Genomic DNA, 15,457 nt, shown 5'->3' on the forward strand with positions numbered 1-15,457 from the left:
CATAACATTATACATATACACAAGGAGATGTGTTTTGCATTATGGGAGATACTGGGATAGGAGTCTTGGTAGCTTGCTCCACCTTTGCTACGAATTGCCTGGTGTTGTACTACCTACCCTGGTAAGGTAGTACAACACCATATTCAGTCCTGAAGATATTTTCAGGTGCAAACTTTGTTTGCTCACACTTGGATAAAGGATTAAACTAAATTTATTATATATCTCCCCTCTTCCTCCTGTCCACCAGACTCTGCAAATTACATCTTCTCAATCTTTCCTCATACTCGACATTCCAGAAGTCAGAAACTACCTTAGTCACTCACCTTTGGACCCTTTCCAACATCTCTTCATCCTTCTGAAAACCAGGCGACGAAACCTGGGCACAATAGTCCATGCGTGTCCTAATCAATGACTTATACAACGGAACAAGAATCTCCCTACTTCTACACGTCAATGTCCTCCGCATCATTCCCAGAAGCCTTTGTGTTGTCTTCACAATTTCGGCTATGTGTCCCCTAAATTTCAGATCTTATCCACTATTCCCCCCCCCCTCAGATCTCTTATTTCTTCCACTTCTAACAATATATCCTCACCAAACATAAATTCTGTATCCCATCTTTGTTTTCCAAATTTTAAAACCTTACATTTTGCAACATTGAACTCGCATCTCCATTTCCAATCACTCAATTTATTCAAGTCTTCTTGTAAGGCCACAACATCTTTATTACTCTTCATGGATTGTCCCAACTTTGCATCATCTGCAAACAACTGAATATCTCCATCCAATTCTTCACCTATATCATTAATATACAAGTTAAACAGTAATGGCCTCAAAACAGACCCCTGAGGCACTCCACTAGTGACTTTCCTTTTCCTGGATATCGTTCCCCCATACACAACTTGTTGATACCTATCAAATAGCCAGTCTCCAATCCAATGCACTAATCTAATATTCACCCGCATCTGCTCTAGTTTGACTATCAATTTATCATGAGGTACTCTATCAAAAGCCTTTGCAAAATCTAAATATATTACTATGTATCCTTCTCCTCTGTCCAAGGAAGTGGTCACTTTATTGTAATAAGTAAGTAGATTACTAACACATGACCTCCCTTTAGCAAATCCATGCTGTCCATCAAAGATAATACCATTGTTGTCAACCCAACTCTGGATCCTAGTTCTCACTAGCTTCTCCAACAATTTAACCACAACACCTGACACACTGATAGGCCTATAGTTTGATGCTTGAGTTCGATCACCTCCTTTATGAAGTGGCACAATCTTGCCCTCATTCCAGTCCTTAGGGACTTGACTGAGTGCAAGATTCATATTAAAAAAATATGTTAAGACAGGTGTCAACTCCCTGGCACATTCCTTCAGAATACGTGGCGATATATTATTAAGTCCCACAGCCTTATTAACACCTAGTTTACTCAACTCCCCATACACCTCTTGCTCACTTACAGTCAGTCTCTCCTCCCCATCATCTACTGCTCTCAATCTCTCCATGAAGTCACATTCACAAGATTGAAAGACCTTTATGAATTGCTCATTGCACCACACATTCTGCAACAGCTGTCTTTATACCATTTTCTCCTATCAGTGCCATCCTTCCATAATCATGCTTTCTTTTGCTGGCTACATATCGAAAGAACTTCTTAGGATTCTTTTTGGCTTCATTAGCTAACTGCTGTTCATACCTCTCTTTAGCTACCCTCACCAACCAAGTCACCCTCCTTGCCATCTTTGTAGACCTCATGGAATTGGTTATTTCCACTTCTCTTATGCTGCTTCCACAATGCCCTCTTTCTCTGTATCGCATGCTTAATCTCTTTATTCATCCATCTCACCTACCTTATTTAACCTTCTCACCCTTGGAATACACTTAGACATTGTATCTACTAGATAGTCTTTGAAAATCCCCTAAGCTACATTGATCTCTTTTCCAGCTAACTTCTCATTCCATGCTACACCTGCAAGCTGTTTCCTGAGCTAATGGTGCATAAGTGATGTTTATGCATATCTCCATAAAGGTTTCTAATTCAGTGGCTAGTGTGTGTATATACATACATTGCTTAAAATGTTTCTTGATTTGGAACACATACACAACTTTTTCCCAAAACAAATTGTTAAATTGATATACCTCTGCAGGAGAGGAGAAAAATACATCTTCGCTTACAGTGATTTTGTGATATTAATCTCTTCTCTACTGCATTTAATTGAAGTAATCTTTAACCTAGTTATATATACTAAATTTTCTGCAGATATGCAATCACAAGTAAATGTGAAAAGTTTGAGAAAAAAATTTCATTATCTTTATTCATATATTATAGGGTCCAATAAGTCTAATAGTAGTTCCAGCATTGGTCAGTCAAGGTCATCAGGATTCAAAGCTACAAAAGCATCACCAAATAAATCTCTTACTCAAAGCATTCCACATAATAGGTGATTTAAGTTTTATTGTGAGATGAACTAAAAATTGATTTCTAAATAGCAATTGTTTATTTTAGTAACCTAGAAAATGTGCATAACATGAAAAGTACAGAATACAGATAACTATAACCTTTTTTTTTGAGGATCTTGAATGGGATTGTGGATAGGTGGAAAGTCAAAAAAAAGTTTAACATATTGAAGTTTCTTCAACTTCTTGACATTAGATTTGAATATTATAGGTTTTATTCTTTAGAAACCTCATTTGAGGAGAGGTGGTTCCAATGGAGACATTGATAGAGGGAATGAACAAAGAGGAAGAAAAATGTATTTTTAAATTTGAACAACAAATGCATGGTTTTTAATTTCTGGAAACATAAAAGCTTTACAACTAATAGTGAATTAGAGTTTGTCTTAGGTGGTAGTAAAGTGTTTTTACTCATGGAATATCTGATTTATCTCACTGTACATACACATATGCGCACGCACACACACACAAGACAGAGAACACATACAGTTTACAAGAATAATTATATGCTCCCCACAGCCATAATTACTTTGGCATAATTTAAAATAAACTGACTAATCTTTGTGAAAGTTAGTGGAGAGGGAGTTGAAGCTGTCATAATCAACTGTTGTTCTCTTCTGTATCATGTCATGCATTTTTTAAACTGTTGTAACATATGTGCACTACCCTAGATTTTATCACAGTAACAGAATCCTATTTATTAGACATCATGACAGTAATACATATTGTTATTTATACTTAGAAAGATGAAATCAAAATTGATGTGTGAAAGTTAGTGGAGAGGGAGTTGAAGCTGTCATAATCAACTGTTGTTCTCTTCTGTATCATGTCATGCATTTTTTAAACTGTTGTAACTTATGTGCACTACCCTAGATTTTATCACAGTAACAGAATCTTATTTATTAGACATCATGACAGTAATACATATTGTTATTTATACTTAGAAAGATGAAATCAAAATTGATATGTGGAAGTTTGCATGTCATCAGATGTAAGACCAGGAGATAACCTCCTAGTCAAGAAATAGAAAGGATTAAGTTTTGTTAGCACTGAAAACAACAAGGTTATCAAATTCCATTGGAGAATAGTTTAAAAATTATTATGTAGGATTGCAGTTTGTCTGTTATCACAAAACTAGGAATTGAATTTGCTGTGAAATTAGAGATGGTATTGATGTACAGAATAAGAATATTCCATATATACCATTGACAGGATATTAATATCATTGAGAGTGTACTTGAAAGGGCTTCTGATATCCCAGGATAAGTTGCAAAGTTTGAGAATAAAGATCCATGCACAGTCATATGATGCGTGACCACAAAGCTTGTAATCCATTTGTTAAAAAAAAATGTTATTTATACTTAGAAAGATGAAATCAAAATTGATGTGTGAAAGTTAGTGGAGAGGGAGTTGAAGCTGTCATAATCAACTGTTGTTCTCTTCTGTATCATGTCATGCATTTTTTGTGTCTGATCAAAAAAAAAGAAAAAAGAAGAAGCACTTTATATCCTAAAATGGGAACTTCGAGATCTTTATTATTATTAAGAGAGACGACTTCCGGGGAGTCAGAGACTCATCGAGGGAGGCCACATACTGCGCACACTAGCTATCATACTTATTCTTGAATTCATTCACACTGCTTGCACTCACAACATCCAATGGCAATCCATTCCAATCACTCACCACCCAATCACTTCCATTCCATTCACTCTGAGAGAAAAATCTAGCCCTCACACCTTGGCAGCCTTCATTTTCAGCTTCCAAGGATGCCCTCTAGTCCTTTCTCCACCCTCCATAAATTGAAAAATTTCATCAATTGAAATCCTGTATGACCCTTTCAGAAGTTTGTAAGTTTCAATCATATCGCCTCTCTTTCTCCTGTTTGCTAGTGTCTGCAGTCTACTAATTCTCAATCTGTCTTCATAATCAGTATTCCACAAACCTGATATCATTTTTAACACTCTCCTTTGTACTCTCTCCAATATATCAGAATCACAACAGAAACCAGGAGACCAGACCTGCACACAGTAGTCCGAGTGAGGTCTTATCAAGGCCTTGTAAAGAGGCAAAATAACATCCTTATCTTTACATGCGAACATTCATTTCAGCATTGCAATTATCTTTTGAATTGTATTTGCAATCTTTGCCACATGGCCCCTAAACTTCCTATCTATTAACACTCCAAGATCCCTAGCCTCGCATCAATTTCTTCTAGCCTAATTCCACCAATATAATATGACATTGGATATCTAATCATGCCTAAGTGAATGACTTTACATTTACTGACATTTAACTGACACCCATTTTCCCATGCCCACAATTCCAGCCTATTCAAATTATTCTGCAAAGACAGCATTTCAGTGGCATTTCTGATTACCCTACCTATCTTTGCATCATCAGCAAATAACTGTATGTCGCTTGTCAAATCCTTCCCAATATCATTAATGTATAGATTGAATAACAGTGGACCAAGCACTGATCCTTGTGGTATACCACTTGTTACCTTTAACCTTGCAGACTCAGATCCCCCCCATATACCACTTTTTGATATCTGTCAGTCAGCATCCTCTTATCCATGCTAATATTGTTTATACCAAACTCAATTAAATATTTTAGTGATCACAAGTGCAACTGTGCAAATTTCCCAAGATTTTTCAACATTTGCTATGGTATGTTACCTAAGGATACTTTTGTAGATTAATAGCAGCAAAATCCACGATCAGGATCGTTTATTAGTTGAGAGATTTTCAGGCAGTGCAGAAGTTTGAGTATGCACGAATTTCATTACTTTGCAAAGGATAAATGCGAGCATACAATAATGTTTAACCTGAGTATTAGGATGAATATGAGTTGATAGGAGAATACCAAAAAAAAAAAAAAAGGCAGCATGACACAGCAAGAGTCAACTCTGGAGTAAATACTTTCAGAAAATCTGGAGAAATTTCATCATGACTAGGACGTTGTCTGTCCAGAAGACAAAGTTCTTATTCAGTCTTCCAGATAGTAAAATCTAAAAGTAGCCATTAAATTGTGTATGTGTGATGTTTAAATAAAAGGACATTTTCTAAAATCATCATTGCAGGAATTGGAACAAAAATAAAACACCAAAAAATGGTGTTGTGGGGTGTTTTATTTTGGTTGTACCTCCTGCCTAGTTGTGATTGGGCAAAGTTAGCTTTGGCAAAGATCCAAAAAAATGTATCTACCATTTTCACATAAAGGTTCAAATTTCTTGTCTGTCAGGAGATATGAATATAGATGACAGATTTGTACATATATTACTATTATGTGACACTTTCAAGGAGTCCTTGGACTCATTGCGGGGGTGCACACTACTCACTGCAACTCACCATCTCCTTTACCTAAACCTCCAGTGACATAACACTACAACCATCAACACACAATGCTATTTACCACCCGCCACCGATAGTATATTTGGTGGTGGGTGGTAAATAGCATATATGAGAATACACACAATTTGTCTGCAAATATGTATTCTCATGGCTGATTTGCTTTTATGCTGGATGAAAAACAAGAATTTCCTGCAGAAAAAGCCCATATAAGGATCCATCCATAATGATGAGAATCAAACTTGAGTCTTTTCCAATCGAAGAGCACAATGTCCTATTGTTTTTCCAATTGCACCACAGTGGCACTATATCAGTCACTTTTCAAAGTGTTCATTGACAATTTATTTGAAATTATCTCAATTAAGCAAGATTAGATGACTTCAAAATGGGGGGAAAGGGGGAGGGGATGTTGTAGTAGGCTTTATTTCTGTCATGGACAGCCTTCATATATCTCGTAAGTATCAAGACTTAGATAAGAGATGAGAATATAAAGTGAAATGGAGAAGTGATTTCCATTCCTGTAAGAATTGTTTCAGTAATGCATTTAGTGTGCTAATATTTAGGTCAGAAGAATCAATAATCCAGCCAAGAAAATGAAGAGAAATTGTAAAGATCATCCTAGTTGTCATTATTATGATCAAGACTGCTGGCTTTCTTGAATAGAGAAGAGATCAGCATGAAATTATGATTATAATTGCCTGGAGAAAATAGATCATGTTGAGGTTGGAAATGACTCTGTATTTATAAAGCAGATTGATATCTACAGTATATTTACAGTTATTGTTGAAGAACCGAACAACAGAATTTGAAGAGTGATTGTAATTGTCTGCTGTTATAGGTATGTGAACAATTTGGTTTCTGTAAGTCCACTGGAAGTTGTGAACATTGAAATCTCCAAGTCACATAACCTGTATTAGGAAAGCTAGATTGGAGAAAGTTGTGATTTAAAGAAAGATTATGAAAAAGTTAAGAATATTTGTTGTCATAAAAAGGACAGTAAGATTGCAAATGATTTTGATAGAATGAGGTAGAAATTTTTAGTCAAAGAAGATTGAAAAGAAAATTCTAGTTTGGGATAATTAGACACAGAATATTCAAGTAAACATGTGCAAAAGCTATCTTTTTGAGAGAAAAAGTGGAATAGATTCTCTGAATCTGTCATATACTGTTTAAGCAGTTATTTAAGTTAGGTTCATAAATGCCATACCCATTCCTCTTTCTAATATATATATATATATATATTGGGGGGGGTCTGACCCTACCCCCTGAGTTCCAGACTGGTAGGCCGGTTCTCCTTGAATTCTGATGACTCGAATTTTGAAAACTCGAAAGGGTTTTGCCCCCGGTGTCTACCCCCCCCCCCCCCCCCCAGTTCTAGACTAGTAGGCCGGTTCTCCTTGAATTCTTCTGATGACTCGACACTCATGGTAGCCCTGAGTTTCAAAATGTTTCAAATAACTTGACACAAAAAGCCTTATCATTTTATATTATAGAGTAGACATATCCCATCCCACTTCCCCATGATAATCCCTACATGCATTGAGCTAATTTGCCTATTCACATCCTTTGCATTATTGCATTACTCTGGCATAGGCCAACAACTGCATCATTTTATCCTATTAGCTTCTATCTCAATCACATTAGTCTCAAATGCTTGCTTCCCATGTCCAGGCCTTTCTGCTGTATTTCTTCTTGTGTTTGTTGCAGTATCTTTGCTATTATCAGCACTGTTCCTTGCATCTTAGTCTATTTATCTATCCTCTCTAAAAATATAATGCCCATATATTCTCTCTTTATAACTACATTATATGATCAAAAATATCTGGACACCCCTTTGTAGTAGTATGATAGTGAATATGGCTATATATAACCATGACTCATACAGGTATAAAAGGAAGCCCATGGTTTTGTAGTCTTCATGAACAAATATTAACAGGAAAATAGGCCACACTGAAGAGTTCAATGACTTTTGATGTGGCACTATCATAGGAAGATAAGATAAGATTTGCTTCCCAGAATTCAGATGGTTTGATACTATCATCTATCTGTCTATAAAAAATGGAAATAAAACAATATGGAATTAAATTACAGAACTTCCCTAGTGAATTTTTCATAAGATTTATGCAAGAATACTTGAGCAAAAACTAATAAAAAGTGTGGAATGGAAACTTAGAGAAGAACAAGCTGGATTCAGGCAGAGTTTGTCAGAATCAGATTTTTACTTTACAAGATGCCATCAGAAATGCTGTTGTAAACTATCAGTATATCCTTGCAGATGTTGTAAAGATTTTTTTTTTTGTAAATTAGTGGAAACTTAAAACATTCTGTTTCAAATTACTATTTTCGGTTGTGCATTTATATTTTGGGAACTTCATGCTTATTTGTTGCTTGTTTTGTTTATATGTTGTGTTACATTTACATGTAGTGTTAATTTTTATTATTATCTGAGACCTCCAGGGAGTTAAGGACTCATCAAGGGAGGCTATAAATCACCCAAACCAGCTATCATACCTTTCCTTAAATTTATTCACACTAGATGCACTCACTACCCTAAGGGCAAATTATTCCACTCACTCATTGCTCTCTGGGAGAAAAACTCTTACCCCCTTTCTTGACTGCAAATAAATTTAACTTCCATGGATGCCCCCGTATTCTCTCCCCACCTTCCATATAATGAAAAATTTCATCAGTTGATATCCTGTAACATAGATGGTGAACCTATGGCACATCCGAGAGGGGGGGGGGGGCTTTTGTGTGATATTCCCCTTGGAACCTGGGAGACAAAATCTGCACACAGTAACCCAGGTGTTGTCTTATCAAACCTTATAAGAGGCAAAATGACTTCCTTATTCTTGCATAACAAGGTTTGCTTCAACATCACAGTTATCCTCTGAATTGTATTTCAACTTTTGCTGTGTGACCTTTGAATTCCTATACACCAGTATGCGATCTCTTGCCTCTTCAGTTTCTTGTAGCATAACCCCGCTAATATAATATACCACTGGAACTCTAATCAAGCCAAAGTGCATAACTTGACACTTACTAACATTAAATTGACAGCCATTTTCGTTTGCCCAAATTTCCAGTCTATTCAGATCATTTTGTAATTGCTGAATATTGGTAGCATCCCTGATTTCCCTGCCTATCTTTGCATTATTGGCAAACAGTTGCAAATCTGATGTTAGATCCTTCCTGATGTCATTAATGTATAGATTGAACAATAATGGCCCAAGGACTCTGAGGTACATCACTGGTCACCTTAAATGGGATAGATTCACACCAACTGTATACTACTTTTTGATATCTGTTTGTCAACCATCCCCTGATCCAAGTCAAGAATTTATATTACAATCCCATATTCTCCAGTTTATGCAACAGCATTTTGTGTAGTATCCTATCCAATGCTTTAGAAAAATCCAACATTATCATAGCGTATCCATTCCCTTTATCCAACTTGGCTATAAAATTGTTATAAAATATGAGCAGATTGCTAAAACATGACCTTCATTTAGTAAATTCATGCTGTTCCTTGCAGAGTATAGAATGTTTGTATAACCATTTCTGTAAGTTCTTACCAACTTCTCTAAAATCTTCACTACCACACCAGAGATACTGATAGGTCGGGAGTTAGAAAAAATCAGTTTTTGCACCACCATTGTACAATGGAACTATCATACATTCCTTCCACTGTGGTATCATTCTGAGACTCAATTTGGCTGAACATTCCTTTAGCAAATGGACTGATATTCCATCTGTCCCTATAGACAAATTCTTATCAAGGTTATGCAACAGCTCTTCAACCTCATTTTCATTAATTTCTAATTCTACGTCCAATGTAGCAGTATAATAAATTTAGTTTAATTCTTTATCCAAGTGTAAGCAAACAAAGTTTGCACCTGAAGTGTCTTCAGGACTGAGGCAACTCATGGTAAAGGTGAACCAAGCTCTCATCACTACTTGTCTTAGTATCTCCCATAATGCAAAGCACATCTCCTTGAGGACATGTGTAATGCTGTGCATTAAGGGAAGGGCCACTACCCAGACTGGTTTAGACCTTTATTGAGTTCTCGTCGGTGGGAGCCAGACCCAGAGGTGGTGTTACTAAGGCGGAAGCAATGGAGAAGTCATATTTACCTATATAAGTTGCCAACAGGTGTCTCACCTTATTATTAAATTACTCTGGATTTAGAGAAAGATGTTGGAAATTTTTTCCACTTGGTTAGACTATAATAAATTTAGTTTAATCCTTTATCCAAGTATAAGCAAACAAAATTTGTGCCTGAAGTATCTTCAGGACTGAGGCAACTCGTAAATATGACTTCTCCATTGCTTCCACCTTAGTATCACCACCTCTGGGTCTGGCTCCCACAGACGAGACCTCAGTGACGGTTGAAACTGGTCTGGGTAGTGGCCCTTCCTTTAATGCATAGCATTATACATGTCTGCAAGGAGATGTGCTTTGTATTATGGGAGATACTAAGACAAGTAGTGATGAGAGTTTGGTTCACGTTTACCACGAGTTGCCTCAGTCCTGAAGATACTTCAGGTGCAAACTTTGTTTGCTTACACTTAAAGGATTAAACTAAATTTATTATAGTCTAACCAAGTAGGGAAAAACCTCCAACAATGTAGCAGTAGCATAGCACTGTGCACCATGTTACATACACCTGGTTGATATATCCTAGCAAAGTGAGCACTCATTAACTGAACAATCTCATTAGCTTCTGACACTCGAGTACCATCTGCATTCAATAAAGTTATTCTTCCACATTCTTTCTTTCTTTTGCTTGCAGCATAATGATAAAATTCTTTTGGATTGCCTTTAGCTTGCATGGCCAATTTCTTTTCATACTCTGATTTAACTTTCCTCACAATACTCGTTACTTTTCTGGCCAGAACTTTATATATTTCATAACCCTCTCACTCTTATTCTCACAATATTCTTTCCAATCATCTTCTTCTTGTGGATTTCTTGCTTAATAAGGTTGGACATCGATTTCACTCCCAACCTATTTATTCTTCAAATGCTAGAGATACATTCAGATACCGCCTCATTTAAGCAATTTTCGAAGATTTCCATGCATTGCTGACATTTTTCCCATTCAGTAATTGATACCATGGGACCAAAGATAGTATTCTACTAAGTTGATCATAATTTCCAACTTTGTAGTTCAACATGTAACCTGTGTTAATCAGACCATCAACACAATTAGATACTTCCCAAGAAAGTACTGCATGATCAATGTTGCTATGAGCAAATGCAGCACTCTTTGACCTCAAGTTCCTTCCACATGCTGTTTGAGAAAGTTGTCTCACAACAATTCAGTAAATTCCTCTTCTACCCAATCAATGTTTGGAAAATTAAAGTCACCCATAACGATCATCCATTTGGTACCCATAAGGCAATGTTTCTCAACGTTTTTTGGATCATGCCCCACCTCAACGTCTCAAAGATCTTGATGCCCCCCCCCCACTCTAGCATAATAGTCAGCCAAGTTCTGAAAAAGTATAATATAAATATGTAAATTTTCAAATTTCCCCCCAAAATATTCAAATTGCCCCTCTGTGGGGCGTATGCCCCACGTTGAGAAACACTGCCATATGGCTAAATTGGCTATGCAATTCTTCGTCCCCTGCAACCGAGTTGCCAGGTCTGTAGCACACCCCCTACCATATATTTCATTCTGTTAACCATCACTTCACACCAGATAGACTTAAACTCACCGCTACATGGGACATTGTCACCATCATTGTTTTCTTGTGTTTCTACCTTAACTGGACTTAAGTCATCTGATATCATTAGTAGCACTCCTCTGCCTCTCCTATCTCTTCTGTCATTTCTAAAAAAAGCATATCAATAGCATAAAAATTTCATATCAATGATATCAAGAAAAGGAAGGAGTAGTGATAACATTCAACACCAAACATGAATATAAACTTCTTAATTCAAACACAGTTTCAAGTGGAGTTATATGGGCAAACTTCAAAATGGGGGACATGGACAATGAAACTTATTTGTGCCTGTGGTCCCACAGAAGCTTCTTCCAAGGAAGAAGTAGTAGAGGAATATTTTGAGTCATTAGAACAGGCAGCTGACATAAAGAAAATGTAAAAAGTGGTCATTGGTGGAGATCTGAACAGCAGAGTAGGAAATGAATCCCATCAGGCATATAGGAACATTTTAGAAAAATTTGGAGAAAAGGGCAAAGCTAATAATAGTAAGTATTTACTGGACTTTTGCTCAGGACATGGACTAATCATTACTAACATCATGTTTCAGCATAAAGATGTGCACTAGTTCACATGAAGAGAAGACACAAGAAATACGAAAAGCTTTATTAACTATGTCATTGCTGATAGTGATATCTTCATGCTTGTTCAGGGTGCCAGAGTGTGCAGTGCACATAGGATTTGAAATTGGAAGTGACCATTACATAGTACTACGCAGGATAAAGATGGATATCACGTTGAAAAAAACAGTATGTAGGAAAGGTTTAAAAAGAATTAAAGTTGAATAGCTTTTACAAGTATATTTGACTATACAAGCATTATTGAAGAGAAAATTAAACAAATTGACAACAAGAACTAAACCTTGGAGTCTCAGTGGCAAACTGAGCCAAGTCAATGTCTGTGAAGAAGACATTGATTGATTCAGCTTCCGTGTGTTGAAGCTTAAGTGCTGGGAGGACATCATGTTGGAGGTTTAATGGAATATTTACTAGAAAAGGATTAAAAACTAATCTTAATTATCTATCACCTATTAATCACCTATCTGGCCATATGGATAAAATACATATCCTCACATGCTTCATATCCATCAATGTAATCACAATAGTATTACAATTTTAATATGCACTTCGCATCAATGATAACCTTGATGTCTATAGATGTCATGGCCGGTTGGGTGGTTAATGCTTCCAATATATATTTCTGTCACTGAGACATCTTCTGGGATTACAAATAACTCTTGTCACACACACACACACACACACACTCACTCAAATACAACACAATACTAAGTGAAACACGTGGGTGACTCTAAAGTCCTGTCTAGTTGCCAGGCCCTCTATGGGCCTTTTGTAGGTGGCCTAGGATGTAAAGTGGGACCTCTGATATTTATGCTGCTGTATTTATTTAAATTCTGTTGATTTCTGAGTGCTGCTGCAAATTCTAAAAACACTTTCTTTTTTGAATTTACTGTAGTGCAGCATGGTGGTTTTTCTCCAGGAGATCCTGTGAGTTGTATCCAAAATATGGTCTGCAAGGCCAGATTGACCATAGTCGTGATTGCAGATGTATAATTTGTGTTCCTTCTAAATGGATGGTTGCTGATCTACTTGTCTGTCTGAAGTAAGCCAGCTTGCAGGAACAGGGTACTTTATATACTCCATGCACTGAGAGAGGAGGGAGCTGATCTTTGGTAGAGTGGATAAGGGTAGCAAGTTTACAGTAGAGCTTAAAAGCTGTGTAGAGGTTGTACTTTTTTTTTTAAAGGCCCTTGTTATTAATGGCATTTCTGAAAGCCTTCTGAAGAAATAGCCAGGAAATGGGGCAAGAACTGATTATTTTTTTAATTCTGTGATCACTGTAGCCATTGGACAGGAAGGCATTGTGTATGTTGAGTTTGGTTGAAAGGGAGGTTTCACCTGAACAAAAATTGTAGGCTCTATTGGTTAGTTTTAATAATACCATATTGTTGAGAGGGGGTGGTTGTGGGGGAGTTTGTGAATGTATCTGCCTGTGTGAGTGGGTTTCTATATACAGTGAAAGAAAGGTTACTTTTAGGAAGGCATGTTACTAAGGTGCCTATGAAGGGTCAACTATTATTTTCCTCATAAACATCATAAACTGGATTCTTGGCTGTAAGCTATTGAGTTGACTGAGGAAGGAGTCTGTGTCTGGGCCATGAGGCCAAATAGAGAACACATCATCTACATATCTTAACCAGATAGAAGGTTTGAGAGGGACTGAACCCCTCTATTTGGCTAAAATATGTAGATGATGTGTTTGCTATTTGGTCTCATGACCCAGACACATTAGAGCAATGATTCTTAACCTGGGTGGTAATGCCCCCTTGGAGGATGCTGTGAAAGCTGAAGGGGACAGTAAGCGGTTAAGGGACGCTGAGGGGGGGGGGGGAAGTAAACGTTATAATACTACTAATATAATAAAAGCCAAAAAATTTTGGTATTTAATCTAGCATCCCTGTCTATATTGTATGTTTGACAATACTGTTCAAATTTATTCGCTACTTATTTTTTAGAATTTTTTCATTGAAAGTTAAGTAATTGTGCTACTTTTTGGTCTGAATTTTCAACATTGAAAATAATTAATTTGGGCTATTTTTTAGCAGAATCCACTACTTTTATAAGCTTTATCTGCTACTTTTTCTGTTGCAATACAGATTAACTAACAAGAGAAGGAACTTTTCCTGATGCCTATCTGATAACCCTTAATTGCAGTTCACATCTAGCTTGTGGTATCATGTGGCATACTTTGTTGATATGGTGTAGCACTGTGGGAGATAAGTGAGAAACTTTCTCAGATGAAGGAATGAAGCCTTCAAGAATGATTGAGCATTTAAGAACAAAGCATCTAAATAAAGCAAAAAAGGATTGTGGAGTACTTTTGCGAATTAAAGACTAAATTTAAAAATCATCCTGGACTTAAAGGGTTGGTTGCTTCTTCTTCTTCTTCTTCTTCTTCTTCCTAACATGGAATTTAGGCCATGTGGCCTGTTCCGGTCTCATGCCATCTCATTCTTGGTCTTCCGATTCTTCTTTTTCCACTTATTTTGTATCTGTATAATATTTTTGGTAGTCTGCTGTTGTCCATTCGATTTAAATGTTCTAGCCATTTTTGTTTATACTGTCTTATGTAGTAATTAATTGGTTTTATTTTCAGGGATTGTAAGATTTCTTCATTTGTTTTGTGGTCCCACTTGGTATATATCCAGCTGTTTTTCTGAGGAACTTCATTTCTGCTGTTTGAATTCGTTTTTCATCTTTCCTTTTCATGGTCCATGTTTCGCTTCCGTATAGTAGAGTTGGTTTTGACAAGACATTATATAGTCTGATTCTAGTGTGTTTTTGTACCAGGGATGGCTTAAATATATTATTTATTATGCCATTTACTTTGACAAAGTTTGATATTTTAGTGTGTCTTTTTCTTCTTCGTATGATAGATCACATCCCAAGTATCTGAAAGTGTTTACTTGTTCTAGTATTTTATTATCTATCACTATTTTACTTGTTATTGGGTTTTCTCCTTTGAATGCCATTATTTTTGTTTTTTCTTTGGATATTGTCATGTTATATTGCTTTGAGATATCATTTAATGATTTTAATGATCTTTGTAAGTCATCTTCTAATGTAGCTAATACTATTTGATCATCTGCAAATAGTAGTGTATCTATCTTCATTTGCGGAGTCATTTGTATACCAAATGGGTTATGCTATTTCCAGATTGTTAATATTTCATTTATATATATATTGAAAAGCAGAGGTGAGAGGGTACATCCTTGTCGTACTCCTCTTGATATGTCTTTCCATTCTGAGGTGTGTTCTAATTTAACTGCTATTTTATTTCCTGTATATATTTCTTGAATAGATTGTAAAAGTTGGTTTGGTATGTTTAAATCGGTTAATAT

At 36.3% G+C, this 15,457-nt stretch overlaps 1 protein-coding gene across 1 annotated transcript in view; it reads left to right on the forward strand.

Moving 5' to 3' along the window:
- Nucleotides 1–15,457, forward strand: part of LOC150108384 (uncharacterized) — a 399,479-nt gene that overhangs the window by 242,183 nt on the left and 141,839 nt on the right. The window contains exon 7 of the mRNA XM_090390735.1: nt 2,334–2,445. Within this exon, the coding sequence (XP_090246861.1) occupies nt 2,334–2,445 (112 nt within the window). The remainder of the gene's footprint in view (nt 1–2,333; nt 2,446–15,457) is intronic.

The sequence above is a fragment of the Typopeltis vanoorti genome, chromosome 3 (assembly GCF_054136105.1).
Source record: "Typopeltis vanoorti isolate ZY-2024b chromosome 3, IOZ_Tvanoo_1.0, whole genome shotgun sequence".
Taxonomy (NCBI): Eukaryota; Metazoa; Arthropoda; class Arachnida; order Uropygi; family Thelyphonidae; genus Typopeltis; species Typopeltis vanoorti.